The 16,740-nt window shown below is 43.8% G+C and overlaps 1 protein-coding gene across 2 annotated transcripts in view; it reads left to right on the top strand.

Moving 5' to 3' along the window:
* Positions 1–16,740, top strand: part of LOC138296311 (zinc finger protein 398-like) — a 98,022-nt gene that overhangs the window by 27,377 nt on the left and 53,905 nt on the right. Inside the window, exons 2-3 of one of the 2 annotated variants that reach the window (XM_069235337.1) lie at positions 10,849–10,975; positions 13,655–13,765. In XM_069235337.1, the coding sequence (XP_069091438.1) occupies positions 10,849–10,975; positions 13,655–13,765 (238 nt within the window). Of the gene's footprint in view, positions 1–10,848; positions 10,976–13,654; positions 13,796–16,740 lie in introns of both variants that reach the window. The other variant, XM_069235336.1, reaches the window with a different exon arrangement.

Raw genomic sequence — 16,740 nt, 5'->3', positions numbered from 1 at the left:
CCCCTCCCCCAGTACAGGTACCTGAGTCTCCTGTCGCAAACCCAGACAATGATGAACTTAGCACCAGTGGGAGTGGGCAAGGCACGTGGGGGGATAGGGTGTGTGGGAGGGATGGCGTGGGCCAGAGGATAGAGGCTGCTAGGGTAACTACTGGCCAGGACACCATCTCCCAAGTCTTAGGAGCTTACCAACAATTCCAAGGCATGATTGTCCAGGTACACACCATGATGGAGGAGATAAAGCATCTGCAGAGTGACTACCACCAGGAAGTCATGCAGCAGTGGCAGGCCCAAAATGCCCACTTGGCTTCCATTGCAGGGGTGCCGAGAGACATGAATACCACACTGAGTCAGTTTTGCACACACCAGTTGGCCCCTTCCACTAGCAATGAGACACCAGACCCCTCCACGTCTGTGGCTGCTAGTAGAATGGAAGCCCTGCCAGGGGAAGGACATGCCTCAGACACCTCTACCTCTGTAGCTGAAGAGCCCCCCACAAATGTGGTCTTCTCCCAAAACATCCAGGAGGAACAGATGCCAGGACCAAAACCACTGCCAGGAAGTGAATCTCTACTGATTGGTTCCCCTGTTGACTTTTCTAAAACCTCTCTCCATTTTCATATGGTCTCCAAATGTTGTAGCAGCTACCCTGATGATTTCATCTACCATGACAGAACCCTTCACTGTTTCCTTTGTGTTATATTTGATCCAAGTTGCTAATTTTCCTGTGCATTCCTCAATAAATACTACTTAACCAGAGATCATGCATGAGAGTAATTTATCAACCATATTTAACTGTCATGTATTACACCTCTTGTACAAAAAAGTTTCTCTCAAATGTAAGCCATTTGTAATGTTCCATCTCACATGTACTGTTTAATCAGGGTAGATTTTGCATTAAATAATAATGATAGACATAACTCAAATCACTTTAATTGAACTTTCCCACATTAGGTTGAGAGATTGCCAATGATCACACAATGAAGAACTGCTGCTCGCTTCGGTGTTTCTGCATAGGTGTCAGTCACTACCACCCCACAACCTACTGAAGTTATGGGCATCTCAGACTTTCACTGTCCCAATAGGCAAACATATTGTTTCAATGTATCATCAGCTAGAGCCTTATTACATACCCATACCATAGCTCCAAAATGACTATACCCATGATACATACAGAGGTCAGTAAAAAGGCCCCCAGTTATTGAACCTTCCACTTACCATGGTCCGGTATTAGTAAGCATGCCACTCCCCTATGTCAGTCTTGATACACATGCACAGTCGCCTGCAGTGAGGAAACAGTGACAGCTACATACAAGTTAGTTATTACCTATACAAACCATTCTGATGGTTGAGGATATGGATAGCACAGGATGCCATGTCTGAGAGACAAATGAACACACACTGCAGTATTGAACAAACCTGCAATGCCAAATAGGTCGCCTGAGTGGAATAGGACAATACCATCCCACTGTCCTGACAGTCTGGGCATAGATTTACATACCACAAATCTCATGCCTGACAGTACCTAGCTCAATCCATGTTCACTTCACTTGTCAGTCTGCAAATCCCACCTCCCTATGACACTGTCCCATATTGCCAAATGAGGATGACCTTGTGAAGTAATCTGCAAATCATAAATGTCAAACATAGGGTATAGGCTGCATTGAAACAAAAACATTATACAGCCAATTCCTATATACAATGATAACTCAGACTGTGCATTGTGATATTCTGCATGAACATCTTATTTATGGGATTTGAGGCTACTTATGACCTGTTTGATGGTCATACTATCACCTTTATCAAGCATCCCTACCCCCAACAATACCCCACTGAGTTACTTAAATTACATAACATGCCTAAAGTCAGGTGAAGTATTGATTGATAAGATCTGCCCTGATGTCTCCAGCTTCATCCTCATCATACTCATTTTCACTTTGCAAATCTGCATTCTCACTCGCTGGAACTGCTGGCTCCCCCTCATCTGGTATAAATGGGTTTTGACATCTCAGGGTGAGGTTGTGGAGCATGAAGCAGGCAACAATAATTTGACATACTTTGGTGGGTGAGTAGAGTAGTGCTACACCAGACTTATCGATGCAACAGAATATTGCCTTCAGGAGCCCAAAAGTCTGCTCCAGGACACGCCTTGTCCTTTCTTGGGCCTCATTGAGGCAGACTTGCCCTGGTGTGGTTGGGTACCTCACTGGTATCAACAACCAGGGATGGTTTGGGTAACCTGACTCCCTTGTAAAGAAGAGTTTAGAAAGGCAAACATAAGTAACAGACATCCACGCATTTGTTAGCTGATAAAAGTGACAGACACACATGACATATGTGACTTACCAATCAGCCAAGCCCTCTCTCTGTATTGTTGTGTCATCAGCAGTGGGAGATTGCTGTTTTGCATGCCTAAGGAATTGTGGACTGACCCCGGGTACCTTGCACAAACTTGTGAAATGTAGAGGTAAGCCAAACAGACCACTTGCACATTAATGGAGTGGTAGTTTTTCCTGTTCTTATACACCTGTTTATTGATATTTGGGGGAACCAAGGCTACATGGGTGTCATCTATGGCTCCAGCCACATGTGGAATGTGTCCCAAAGCATACAAATCAGCCTTTACATGGGTCAAATCTTCACGTTGTAGAAATCTGATGTAGCTGTCCAGTTGTTTCAACGATGCAAACATACAGCCTTCAAGACCAGAGTGGACATAGACTGAGGCATCCCTGCAGTTAGGGCCACTGTATTTTGAAAGGAGTCTGTGGCCAGGAAGTGCAGCTGACATGACTTGTACAATGGGTGGTATGCTATCGGGATTACAAATGGCAGGCATCAGATCTGGTTCCAACTGATGATAGAGATCCATGATTGTATGCCTATCCAGGCGGTAGACCTGAATCACATGTCACTCCTCCATGCTCTGCAGGTCTGCTAGTGGATGGTACACTAGAGGTTCTCTCACTCTTCTCATGCCAGGGTGCCTATGTGGGAGAAAGCCAGAATGTATGTGTATCACTTATTCTGTACATCAGAAGTATGATCATACCCATGTCATAGATAATGCTTGTCTAAATTCCACATGAAACTGTTGAAACGTTGTACACTGAACATGCCTAGGCAAATAATGGCTTATTACTGCATTCACATCCCCTTTCCTCTATCATATTTTAGAAATGGAAAAGCATGTCACTGACAGTCTGTGACATGAATATTCTTAAAATGTTGCACATATTTGGTACATATATACCATATGTCAGATTGTCATTGCTTTGCCGACTATGCTACTACATTTACATTACTTACACCATATCATTTTTACATCCTGTACGTAATTCATGCACATTTCTACGATTGCTCAAAGCCAGCAGTGAACACAATGCTGTAGATATGTTTCACAGCTTTTGACACAACTTTTAAATAATCTTTTCATTCATACATGAGCCTTAAAATGGAAGCTGCCTGACCTGCTGTACTGGACATTAGGAAGTGACCCAAGTCTGCCCCGAAAGTCGTCATAGCGTTAGACGGATACAACCGCGGTGGACACTGTCATTGGTGGACATTGCCATTGGAACACATTGCTGCCTTTGGCAGTCTTAGGTAAATGGCAATGTCCGCCGGCGGTTATAGTCTTTTATGCTGCAGACGTGATCACCATCTCCTACTTGATTCCTGACACTGCTGCCAGCAAGACCTCCACGACATGAGCTGCTGTGTTCTGCCTCTGGGAGCAATCATGCAATGTCCAATAGGTGATAGGACCCCTGCCTTCTCCCCAGAGGAGCTTGATGAGCTTGTGGAGGTTCTACCCCTTTATGGGCAGCTCTATGGTGCACCAAAGGAGCAGGTAATTGAAATGGAATTGCAATGTTTTAAGGGCTAAGTGGATGATGATGTACAGGAAATGTGTTGGAATGAAGGATTGTGGTAAAAATGGTGGGTAGGTGGACATGTCCTTATGTGTACAGGTAGATTTTGAGTCCTGAGACATAGTAGAGAGTGTGTGATGTATGTACCCTGACCCAACTGCAGACTGTAAAACATGATCATTAAAGGTGGTGTGAAAAATATATTTGGAAAGATATACCATGTTTAGAGAGATGCTTGTGGTCTGGTCACCTGTTTCAAGCTGACACCTAGTGCCGGATATGCACGTTGTATGCCTGTCTCAACATCACACATGGCCTGACTGCAGATGGTCATCCCTCATTGAAGGGAATTTTGTAGGCAGTCTGTATATGGCTAGTTGCACTAACATGTATTTTCACTCCACTTGTATTGGTATTCTGTATGTGGACATGCCATTCTCTTCTTGTCTGTCATTTATGCAGGTCAACACCCATCAGAAAAAAGGGGATTTGGCGTGCCATCACTAAAAAAGTGCAGACCCTGGGGGTCCACAGCCGGCGGAGCACCCACTGTAGGAAGTGGTGGGAGGACCTGAGACGCTGGGCTCGGAAAACATCACAGAGGCCCAGCTGGGGATGTCCTCCCAAGAAGGATGGGGTGCCTGTTGGACCTTGACCCCCATCCCCCAAAGGCCCGCATATTGGTGGTGGCCTACCCAGTGTTGGATGGGCATTTGAGGGCAGCACAGCAGCCACAAGGGGTTAAGTATAGACTGGACACAGTTTCATCTCTACCAGGCTAGTGTATGATGTGAAAGTTTCCAAGCTGTGACAGTGTGGTAAGTAGAAAGGGTCAAAGATCTCCAAGGAACACATTGATGTACAGTCCTCAACATTGCTACACAGATAAGCACAATCTAATTTGTATAGGGACATATTATTCTCCTATGTTGTCCCCTCTGTACAGAGGCATATGATGATGCACATGTGACTGTGTCATATGTGTACCATTATACAGCTTTTCATACTCTGGTGGTTGTTCCTTCTCACCTACAGGTCAGTACTTCCAATATCATCATGATAAGTTGTCCTGGTCTTTGCCGTTTGCCCATTCCAATACCCCATGATCCATGTCTATGTGCAACATAGTCTGACAATATGAAGTCATTCCTACTTTTCAAAAGGTTTCTGATGAGTGACAGCATCATGTGAGACTGTGATGTCCGTCTGACATTTTACTTGCAAAACTTATTCAGACTCGTTACAAGGTGAACTACCTTAGTAACTGAGGGCTCCACAAAGGCCTCTGTAATGTATCATCTGAGTGGACATCCGACATGTTGGTAACCATGGAGGTATTGCTAGACTCCTATTGGATCACATACATAGGTTTCAGGGCTATGAATGTTAGTACCATGTTCATGATCTATAGGTGGCAGGTGGCTACACAACTATTTCCTTAGCCATCGGGTTGTAGGCGTGATAAATAGGCCCCCAACATATTATTCACAGTTATAATCGTCACTGTTTTTTGCCAACATCATGTGTACACTGAAAGGTAATGTCATTAATCTACATTGTAATGAGTTAAAAAAGTACTTTCTCTTGCTATTTTGGATATGTTTTGAGCAGTGCTTACTTTGTAAATAAAAAGATGCCGGTGCCCAAAGCCCTCCTCTTAAACACGCAGTTGCTGCAATTAAATGGGTGAACACGGAATACTGAGGAGGCGTAATCCTGAACCCATCTCTGGCCTCTTCAATCCATATAAAGCCACTCCCTGCCCATTCAGCTCACTCTTGCAGCTTTCTAATTTCTCCCTTTGTGAGGCTTATTTGTTTTTCTCTTCCTCCTTCTTTCCCATATGTTTCTTTTGCTCGCAGCAAGTGCTTGAGGCAGAAGAATAAGCCCCGGCCCTCAAAAATAAGTGGTGGTGCTCAGCACCGGAAACAACAAGCACAAATTAAGCACTGGTTTTGAGTCATTGTTGTATGGAAACCTATTGTTTGCACTGACACCAATGTGGTGCAGGTGTTGTAGCTCACATACACATGTGAGAGGTATGGTATGTATATTCAGGCATTTGGCTGGCATCATGGTGGGTGTACCTGTCGTGGTAGCCTCAGGTGTGGTCTGTCTTTCTGATTTAGTTCCCAAACAGATTCAAGGCCAGTCATGTCTGATGTGTGGATAGTGATGTTGCCACTCATTCATTGAGCTATTGATGTGATAGTTGCATGGAACATTGAACTGTATTTCACCTTCATGCACATGACAGGTGTCCTTTGAGTTGAAAGAGCAGATATACTACCTGTGGTTGTGTGTGAGTAAATGCTCTGAGCTAATTAGACCCTTAAATGAGTGCTGTACTTTATTTTCAGGAGGACAATGACTTAGATGACTTGGTCCACAAAGTATGTATGATCCTTTCCTGCATCACTATTGGTACATGTTTAGGTGACATTTTCTGACTCTTTCATCTTCTAATATTTGGTTATGCCAATTAGAGTATTTGCATGTTTGCAAATTTTCATTGTGAAGTTTGTGAACTCAGCGACATGAAGTGGGTATGGCTTGTGTGCAACGTGCTGTCTTGTGTTTACTATACAATGTGTTTCCTTGCCTGGTACATTACATCAGGCCAGTTAGTTGGTATGTATTTAGTTTGTATATGTGATATGTGGAAATCTATGTTACATCTGTTTCCCATAGCGTGGTTGTTGGTTGACTATGTTGCTGTGGATAGGGACCCAGTATCATGTGGCCAAGTCACCTTGTCATTGAATGGTTAGTGCGTTAGCTCTACTGACATCATGGTATTTTAGGTGTGAGATAGGTAGCTTAGCTGATGTGTGACAATGTTATGATTGACGGATGTACATACATTGTATCTTAATGTGCTACCTGGGGCTGTTGTATAACAAGATGTGATGTTACTGATGTGTACAATGTGATGTAACTGGTATGTAAAGAATGTGATGACCCTTCCTCACTTTCTGTTTTCCAGCACCAGCATCGGTAGACGAAGGAGACAAAGTACAGCCGAGTGGGGAAGCTTCTGGCCATGGGACCTCCAGCCACGATAATACCGACACCGAGGGACCCAGTGGCATGGAGGGCAAATAGAGTGCCATGGAGATACAGGATCCAGTTCATCTTCTTTGGAATCCTCCAGTGGACACTCCCTGCTGGACCCATCTGGGACCACCGCAGCACCATCTCTGTCCACCACTCCCCTTCTATCACCGCCCTCCCTGTAGCTCCCCAACCAGTTGGCTGTGCCCGCTCACCCAAAAGGGTGGGTGTCTCCTTTTCAGCAGGCACCTCTGCCCAAGCCCCTGGTAGCCTTGCTGCCCTGAGTGAGGAGGCTTTTGATCTCCTGAGGTCAATCTATGTGGGTTAGTCGACAATCGTGAATGCCACCCAGGGACTGGCAGCTCAGATACAACAGAGTAATGCATTCCTGGAGGGCATTCATGGTGCACTGGCTGGCCTACAGCGATCATTTCAACCTCTGGCCTCCACACTGACCCCAGCCAGTCCCCCTTGGTCTACTGTCCCGCCTCCACCTTCCTCTTCCCAATCCCCCACCTTCCCCGACCCATCCAAAGCACTCAAACAGACAGGCATGCATCCACCTCAACATCCAAGGGTAGCACAGTCAAACATAAGCACCACAAGACACACCACCGACATACACACAAGCAACATACAGCTGCACACACAGCAACAGTCACAACCTGCCCTGACACCACCATCACCCTCAGCATCACAGAGACAACACCTGACGCACCTGCAGACACCACACCAACATTCATTGATCCAGCCACCACACCTATCCTACCCGCAGACATCACCCAAGCAGACCCTCAGACATCCACCCCGTCACCACACCCACAGACAGTACACCACTTACACACCTACATGCAGCACATTCACCATACCTGCAGTCACCACCCCAGCAGACCGCAAACTACCCACCACAGCATCCCCCAGCACCACCACCCCCATGAGTCCAAGACGCATTAAACGCCCTCACTTACCCACCCAACATACACCCACCACCCGCAAGAATACCTCCCACAAACAGGCATCCAGGACATCCACATCGACACCTCATACAACCACTTCCTCTCCCTGCCACCTAAGCCCTTTTGTTATGACCATCCCCGCGTGTGCAAAAAAGCCTTCCCCTCAGAGTTTGATCTTTTCCTAACTCCTCCATGCCCCCCGTGTAACCCTATACAATCCCTTGCCCTCCCCAAGGCTATCTTTTCAACTTCCAAGGCCTCTCCTACCCCCCTGCCAGTACCCATTCTCCTCCCTCACCAAGGATTCGACCCCTCCCAAGAAGACCCAACTCTCCCCAAGCCTAAACCACTCCCTCCCAAGCTAAAGCCCAACTCCCGCCCTTTCCCCACCACCTCCCCAGTTCATCCCTGATGTGCCTGCCTGCCCCATTGATGACTACCTGTGGAGGTTATATGGTAGTTAGGATTCCAGTTCGGGCACCATATAGTGCCTTTGGCGCACCACATTGTTTTTATATTGGACTGTCCAATGGCCTTGAACTTTTTTATTTGGTGTGTCACAAATATATTCAGACCAACCATTCGTTGGGTTTTCTGGTTACATCTTTGTCCTGCTTTTCCTTTCCTAGGTTTGAGTTGTTCCTGCCTTACATTGGTTGTGTGTGAATATTTATGTGTGTGTGGTGCTTGTGCTTCCTGTATTGTTTGGGCAGTATGTGAGGGTGTGTGCAGTGCTTTTGCCCCCAGGGATAGGGTGTGTTTTGTGTGATGGGCATGTGTATGTTGCAGTCATGTTGTTGTCATGGTATTGTGTGGTGTTTGTGTTGACATGTTGTTGTGGTGTGTGGCTTTGGGTGCTTTGACTGTGTGAGTCTGCCTCTGTTGTGCATGGTGTGATAGGTATGATGTGCTGTGTGTGTCGATTGCTAAGCTGTATGATTGTGTAATTGTATATGTCCGTTCCCTGTTGGTTGTACATTTTGTTGTATGTGTGATGAGCCCCTGGCCAGTGTCGGTTGTGAGTACTTGAGAATTTATTTATGATGGTGCGGTTATGGTGTTGTTGTGACGTGTTAGTATGTTGTATGGTATTGTGCGAGTCTAGGCCTGTGCTGTATTGCCATGTGTAAGTGTGTGTGTTCCTGACGTGTGGTGTGTGCTGGCTGCAGTGTGTGTGCTGTGTATGTGGGGTTGTCTATTTTTGTTGTATTTGAGTGTGTATATGTCGGTGTACTGTTAGGTGTGAGTGTTGCCCTTGCAGCCCCCTCCCTATGGTACATTATGTAACTGTACAAAATGTCACAATATACAACTGACTTGATTTAGAGAGAAGCCTGTTGGTGTGTTTACTTCATAAAAAACTAAGGTCTGGTTTCTGCTCTCTCCTGCACTCAAGATTCTGAGGTGTTTCAGAAAGATCAAACCTACTTGCCCACTGTAGTCCCAGGGAGATCCAAGAGAAAGAGGGGCAGCCTGTAGAGGAACCAGATGACCAGTTAGAACTAGGACTTGTGCTTGAGCCATAGCTGAAGAGAATGATTGTGCCTGCCCCCCACTGCTATTTGTGTTGTGGAAGCTGTCCATACCACCTTTGCAGCTTTAGAAGTGCTCCAGAAGAAAATGTGCAACTTCTATAAAAGTGGGCGCTGGACCTTTGAAAAATGCTTGAAGCAGAGGGAGAGACAAGTCTGTTTCTCTTTTAAATCATCATTCCCCCCACCCCCCAAAGCAGTGCTTAATTTGAGCAGGTGGTGTCCAGTGCAGGACACCAGCACTTATTTTTGAGGGATGGCACTTATGTTTTTGCCTCCAGCTTTTACTGTGAGCAAAAGACACATATGGGAAAGATGGAGGAAGAGAAACATGAAAAAGCAGAAAGTTCCAAGAGTGAGCTGAAGGGGCAGGGAGAGGTTGTAAATGGATTAAAGAGGCCTGAGATGGCTTTAGGATTACCTTGCTTTAGTTCTCTGTGCTCACACATTTAATTGCAGCAGCCATGTGTCTCAGAGGAGAGCTTTTGGCACCAGCACCTTTTTATTTAGAAATTAAGCACTGCCCTAAAGAGCTCCTGGAGGTTTGGATGAATTTGAAAAAACCACCCTGCAAGGTAACTGCACATGTCCCTGATCTACGGGCTTGTACAAGGCAGAGCCAGTTGCTTGTAACTATCATTTGTATTTGATGCAAGAATGTCTTCCAGTGGATGCTTTAGGTAATGCCCAGTGAATAACATTGACATTTAAATTTGCATTGTTCCTCTTCTGGTCCTCTTGGACATTTCCTTTAGAAATATATATTTCCTGAAGTCATTATCAATTTTTGGCTATTTTACTCAGTATGCTTTTTTCACTGTGTTTGCTCAGTATGCTTTTTTAACAGTGTTGGTTTGTGAATTTTACTGTTTTTTTTTTTACTGTAATGTTGGTTTGGTGCTACCTAAATACTTAATTCACATTTCTTTGAAGAACGTTTGTACCTCGTGTGCCACAGATAATGGGATTAAACACCAGATTTCTCAGTGAAGTTATATTGAGCTAACAAGGCATTTAATTATTAACTTTGTGAGAGTTCATACCTTGCTTTTCCTCTAGTTAGTAACCTAAAATCTAGCTATAGACAGGGTGCAAACACTTTTCAGTAAAGAGCTATTATAAGAATCAGAAGTCACAATATGAGATTGAAGGGGTGGGGTGTAATCCAAAGATACACTGTCATTACACAGTCAATTTATCAAGTACCCCCCAAGCTTAGGTGGCAGAGATAGAAACAGAAAATGAAATAAATGGTTTGGGATATGCCCATGGTAAGAGAGGGTAGATTTGAAGACTATGTGGACTCTGTAGCATTCGACACAGGGAAATGAACATACCAGACAGGATCTGCCTAACAGTCAATCTGTATTGTCAAATGCTTTTTTCATCAACTAGTGTAATGGTGCTTGTTATTCATATTGTTTTCTTCCAGGTTCCAGTTACATTCCGAGATGTTGCTGCATATTTCTCAGAAGAGGAGTGGAAACTGCTCCATGAATGGCAAAAAGAACTTTACCAGAATGTGATGAAAGAAATTCACCAAGCCATGATATCTCTGGGTATACATGCATTTTTTATTTCCAGACTATGCTTTCTTCAATCAATCCGCCTTTTGGGGTTCCTCACAGTTTAAGTACCACTATCAGAGACATATCTTCATGGGAGTGACTGGGGTGTCTCCCTGCTAGAGCATTCTCAGATTGGATGGTGTGATTATGAGTCAAGTGTGACAGTGTCTTTCAGATTGCACCAGGGATCTACCTCACTCTATGCACAGTTGTATCACCAGATCTTTGAGGTGCCTAGCCAACCCCTTCTCTCATTCCTAGGTTCATGAAAAGACACAGGAAAACAAAAGAAACCATTTACATACATTGGTCCCTGATGGTTCTGTAATGTAATCTGCGGCCATATCACCTTGAAAGTGCCTAATCTCGTTTGATCTCGGAAGTTAAGCAGAGTCAAGCCTGGTTAGTACCTGGATGTGAGACATCCTGGAAATACAAGGTGCTGTTGGCTTAAAACCCCACACCCATACCCCCGTAAAAGCACCTGATCTCGCCTGATCCCTGTAATGTAGCCATTATATGTTACTATTCACCACCGCCTCATCATATTTCTGTTTTATAATTATCTTTCAGTTGCTTCCAAAGACCTCAGTACTGCTGTATTTGCAGCTCCTTAAGTTTGAAATGTACTGGCTAGTAGAAAATTTTTCTCTTTAAAGCCAACAGCTACTCCTTGGAGTTGGGTCTACTACAGTGTGCGGTGGACCCTCCACAGAGATCTGCTGCCTTTCGCCTATTTGCATGCTTTCTGAACATGACACACATGTATGCTGTTTGGTTAGCGAAAGATAGTTGTAGTTCAGTAGCAGCTTTCACTTTTGAGACCCAGTGCACTACAGCAGCTGCACTAATGATAGCTGCAGCTTTGAATATTTCCATTATTCCTTATTCTGGAAGAACTGTGTTGCAGCCAGGCAATGGCCAGGTAAGCCATCTCCATCTTTGGTTTTTCAGAAATCTCTTCCTTACAACCCAGAGAGTACTTCCCTTTCCCCCTTTAGCCTATTAATGCCTGTCAGGGTACCCTTAGTTAGCATCTCATTGGACTATTATTGTGTCATCCACATTTTTCTTCCACCCACTAAAGCATACAGCATGGGGCAATGGGTCAGCCCACTGCAGCCGTTGGCTAACTTCATGCTACCCTTTCACAAGCAGCACATCCACACACAATTTATATCTTTGATTTTAACCTTTATTTTTTTTAAAGATTGACGAGGGCACAGCAGCTTTTCAAACAATAAACTTTTGCAAAAATGTGAATAAAGAAAAGAAGTAATGATGAAGCCAAAAGGCTAGTGGCAGCCAATACCAGACCTGTTGGTTTTGCCAGTGGATGTTTAGTACAGCTGTATGTCTGCTTTCTGTAAGTTTGACTTTATCCTTCGGTAATCGTATTTTTCATACACTCTGGTCTACTGCTTTCTTTCCTCTTGGTCCTAAAGTGGGCAATTCTTTCTCTCCTTTATATATAAACTCTTGTGATGTATTGCTTGTTTTTCTTTGCACTGTTTCATGCATTGTTTTCTGTCACGTGAGGGCTTGCTGTTTTGCACTGTCTTTCTGATATCTATTATCTCTCTCTCTCTTTCTCTCTCCCTCTCTCTCTCTATATATATATATATATATATATATTTATATATATATATATATGTATATATACACACACACACCACTTTAATACTCTATTTAGCATGAGAGACCAAACTAAAATTGAGTTATTGAGTTATTGTACTTTCCGTAGTGGCAGCAGTATTTGATTAATAAATTGCTTAATTGTTTTGCCGCAAAACAGATATTTAAGCTGGCAAAACAGTGCATCACTTGTGAACTTATGCATTTCTCTGGCATGGTTCTAAATCCAAACGGAGGCCATCCAGAGCTTACTTTTCTGTGTTGCATATTTAGGTGCAGCACCCTACACCTATAGGCGTTTGGCTTTCTTATCACTGGGTGCCTTTCTTATATCTGAACTAAACTATTCTAATCTGATGTACTCCAGTTAGAGAGAAACCCATCCCATAAGTTACTTTATTACTTTTCCAGTGACCATTGATAATATATCACCAGTTTAAATGCTGAAATACTTTCCGCAGAATGGTACATAATCACGTCAATTCGGAAAATAGTATTTCACGTATTGACCAAAAGCAGCCCTCTCCCTTTCTTTCCCCTCTCTTTGCTCTCATTGTCTTCTTCTCTCTCTCTCTCTCTCTCTCTCTCTCTCTCTCTCTCTCTCTCTCTCTCTCTACTTACCTCATTATCTCCCCTGTCTTTCCCTCCTACTAGTTGAGTCTCCCTGTGCCTGCTGCAACTAATCCTGGGGAGCTAATAAAAGTGGCAGAGGCACCAGCAGCAGTCCTGGGCTTTTAAAACCGCCCTTCAATGCCTTCAGACCACTAGGAGAATGTCAGATGGAATAAAAGCCCTGTCCGCCTTGGGCTTAAAGGCTATTGCAAAAAAATGTTTTTTGGGCAGGCAAAAAGAGAACTTGATGTGAACTAATGTTTTTTTACCATATAGCTCTCTGCAATATATTATTGCTTAGCTGCAGTCTGGCTCCATTCTTTTTTTCCCAGACTTGGATTCATGATGGACCTCAAAGTGAATACAATCCTGAAACAAAGTGCTGTGGATAAACTAATAATTTCTGTATACTTTTAACAACAGGTCCTCTTATCGCCACCTCTGTCTTTTCATTGAGAGCGACAGAGAAGGAACAGAAGTGTCCTTCTGACTATGATGATCCTGAAAGAAGACACATCCCTGATCTACCACCAAGTAAGCGAGAAGTACAGAATAGCATTATAGGTAATTGTACTGTAAGAGCATTTTCTTCAAGGCTGCATGCAGAGATAGAGTTGTGATTTCCACTAGGGTCCTAGCTGGTGTGTGTATTGAAAATAAGTATGTTTGACCACTGACTTTGTGTTTCACCACTGCGCATACTAGTTGTTCAATGTTCACCAGTAGCACATTACATGTTGTATTCAGTTTAGCTGCCTATTGGCTTTAACGTGGCATTAGACAGTACATTTTGTATTTAGGTTAGCTGCCTATTGACTTTAACGTGGCATTAGACTATTCAGGTTAGCTGCCTATTGACTTTATCGTGGCATTAGACATTGCAGTTGAGACATTGCAGATGAGCTGTGTTTTTCGACATGGTAAACTAAGCTTGTGTTTTTCTCTCACAGAACCCTAGCATGATAAGGGAGCGCACATTTAGTTTTTTTCCCTCTACTCAGCCTTGGGAAGGGGAACGAGCTGTGGAGACTTGGCCACCCTCCGACGCTTGTTTTTCTTTTCTCCCAACTCTGATCTACAGTAGCCAGCACTTTTTTATAACTCTCCTCCAAGGGGGAGGGCTTTCTGGAAAGTTCTCTATTCAAAGGATATCAAACAGATTAATCTGTTCGGTAGCGTGGAATTCTGAGACTTCAGTCAGGAACGGGCGCCAGCTGCCTGCCGTTGTCCCGTGGGGGTGGAAAATCTCTTTCTCGCAGTTGAACAGGAGTCATCAACTTGCAGGCATGAGAAAGATGAATAGCAGTGATAGGCCTTACTACGGTGATGAATTTTGACTTTTATTCTTTGCTTTGAAGTTATGCTATAATATAATCACATATATTTGCTGTGTACATTGCAATTGAGAATCACTTTGATATACTTTCCTTTCATTGCTGTGACTATTTTTAATCGTGTGCCTCCAACCTACTAATCTCTTCTCAGGAACCTCGTGGTGAAGTAATAATAAATGTCTTCTTTAAACTAAAAAGTGCATTTCAGAGATTGTTTTCAGCTCGGTCTGAAGTGTAAATCAAAACAGTGTGTCACCAGCATCCCTTCCCCCACCCTCTCCCGCCCCGAAGAGTCTTTTTACATGAATATTCAGTACTGAGTTTCAAAAGTACATTTTGCAGCATTCACTGTCCAGTCATAATTGTTTTGAGAGATGCAATGGAATTACAATTTCAGCATTCTCTAGCCAGAGGTTTGCAAACGTGAATGTTGTATATTTCTATAGCATGTTTGGCCTGTTAAACATGACTTATATTTTCAAAATGATGCATACTGGGCTGGTCGTCAGGTTTCCACTAAATAATTATTCAAAAATAAAAGAATAATTCTATCAATCAGAATGAATTACATCAAATCACACCAACTTACTGTTTACCCTGATGTTTACCCTCACGCTAATAATGATTGCTTATTACTAGACATTAACTCACTCAAGTCCATAAAGGAAATCCTGCGATGTCTTAGGAAAATTAGGTCCACCTCTAAAATTGAAAAGAGCACAACTCTCTACACATCCTCTGCTGCAGTGGCAGCTAGTGACATTTGAAAGTGGTGGGACATAAAAGTTGTGGATGAGTGCACTGTGGCAAGTGAGCATATCGAGCAAGCCCGACTGGCATAAGGGGTGATTCGAGGGGGGTTCTCCTGAGGAAAATATTGTAAAAAGAGTGGGCAAATGGTGCATTTTCGAGCAAATTTGAGAAAGCAAGAAGGTTAATAAAGCAATTGTGAAAGTGTAGTTATGACATCAATAAAGAGATTTCATATGACAATGTAGGTAGCTGCTTATTCAGTATAACCACAGAACTTCATAACAGACTTTGATATTCACAAATTTCTTTATGTATTGATATACCTTTAGAATTAAATCTACTGAGGAAATACAAGCTATTATAATTTCTCGGACAGGACATAGTGAGACAGCAAGAAATAAACATTAAAAGGTAGTAGGGCAACCTACAGGCACTCCACATCTAATTGAGATCAATTAACCATAAAGTAAACATTTGACAGCCTGTTACATTGTACATTGGAGGGATAGTTCTGCAGTGTGAAGCCTAACCCAGCTACATCTGTACAGTCGAGGGACAGCTCTGCTATCTGAATGCTAATCATGTTACAGCTCTGCAGTTGAGGAACAGATCTGCCGTCTGAAGCCTGAGCCTCCTAAGTCTGTGCAATCGAGGGATATGTCTGCTTTCTGAAGCCTAAACCTCATATATATGTGGAGTTGAGGGATAGCTCTATTGCACAGGTAGGAAGCACTGATACGGCAGGGCTGACAGGGGTCATCTGTACAGCACATAAGGAAAGACATGAGGTCGGAGAGGGTAGTAGCATAGGGAGTAAAACACAGAACAGTGTAACGTATCCCTGGAATAGTTTAATCGTGACAATGCACGTACAGGTTAATCACCACTTGTGCTATTTTCTCTGCTCATCACACTCAGGGAAAAAACGTAACATTTTCAATGATCTCTGGTATGTTGCTAAACTAAATGATTTTATAAATGAATGGTGGGCGTGGTATGAATATTCTCGTGCTCAGCCCCCCACCAAAGTTTGACCCAAGATATTCTAATTGAAACCTGTTGACCTCTGCAGACTGCACTGTGAGACATGGAGTGGCGGGGATTTTCAACCAGTAAACTGCCTGTTGTATTCTGGAACTTGTAGTTTCTCTCTTATCTCTGTAATTGAGGGTTCGAAAACCCCAGCGTGGAAAGAGCTGTTGACTAAAAAGCGTGATGTGCCCTAGGCCGCTTGGCAGCAGCAGATCTGCCCCTCAGCCTCCTGAAGTACCCCAGGCATGCACCAGCCCCACAGACTTACCTGCGCTCCCTTCACTCACTCTCTAGGCCCGGCCCGACGCACGATGTATGCTCCTATGTTTACACCTGGACCACCTAGCAGCCAGGGAGGGGCGAGAGGCGTGGAGTGAGGAGAGAGTACCG

This window comes from Pleurodeles waltl, chromosome 5 (genome assembly GCF_031143425.1).
Source record: "Pleurodeles waltl isolate 20211129_DDA chromosome 5, aPleWal1.hap1.20221129, whole genome shotgun sequence".
Classification (NCBI taxonomy): Eukaryota; Metazoa; Chordata; class Amphibia; order Caudata; family Salamandridae; genus Pleurodeles; species Pleurodeles waltl.
This window is presented reverse-complemented; position numbering and strand designations above follow the sequence as displayed.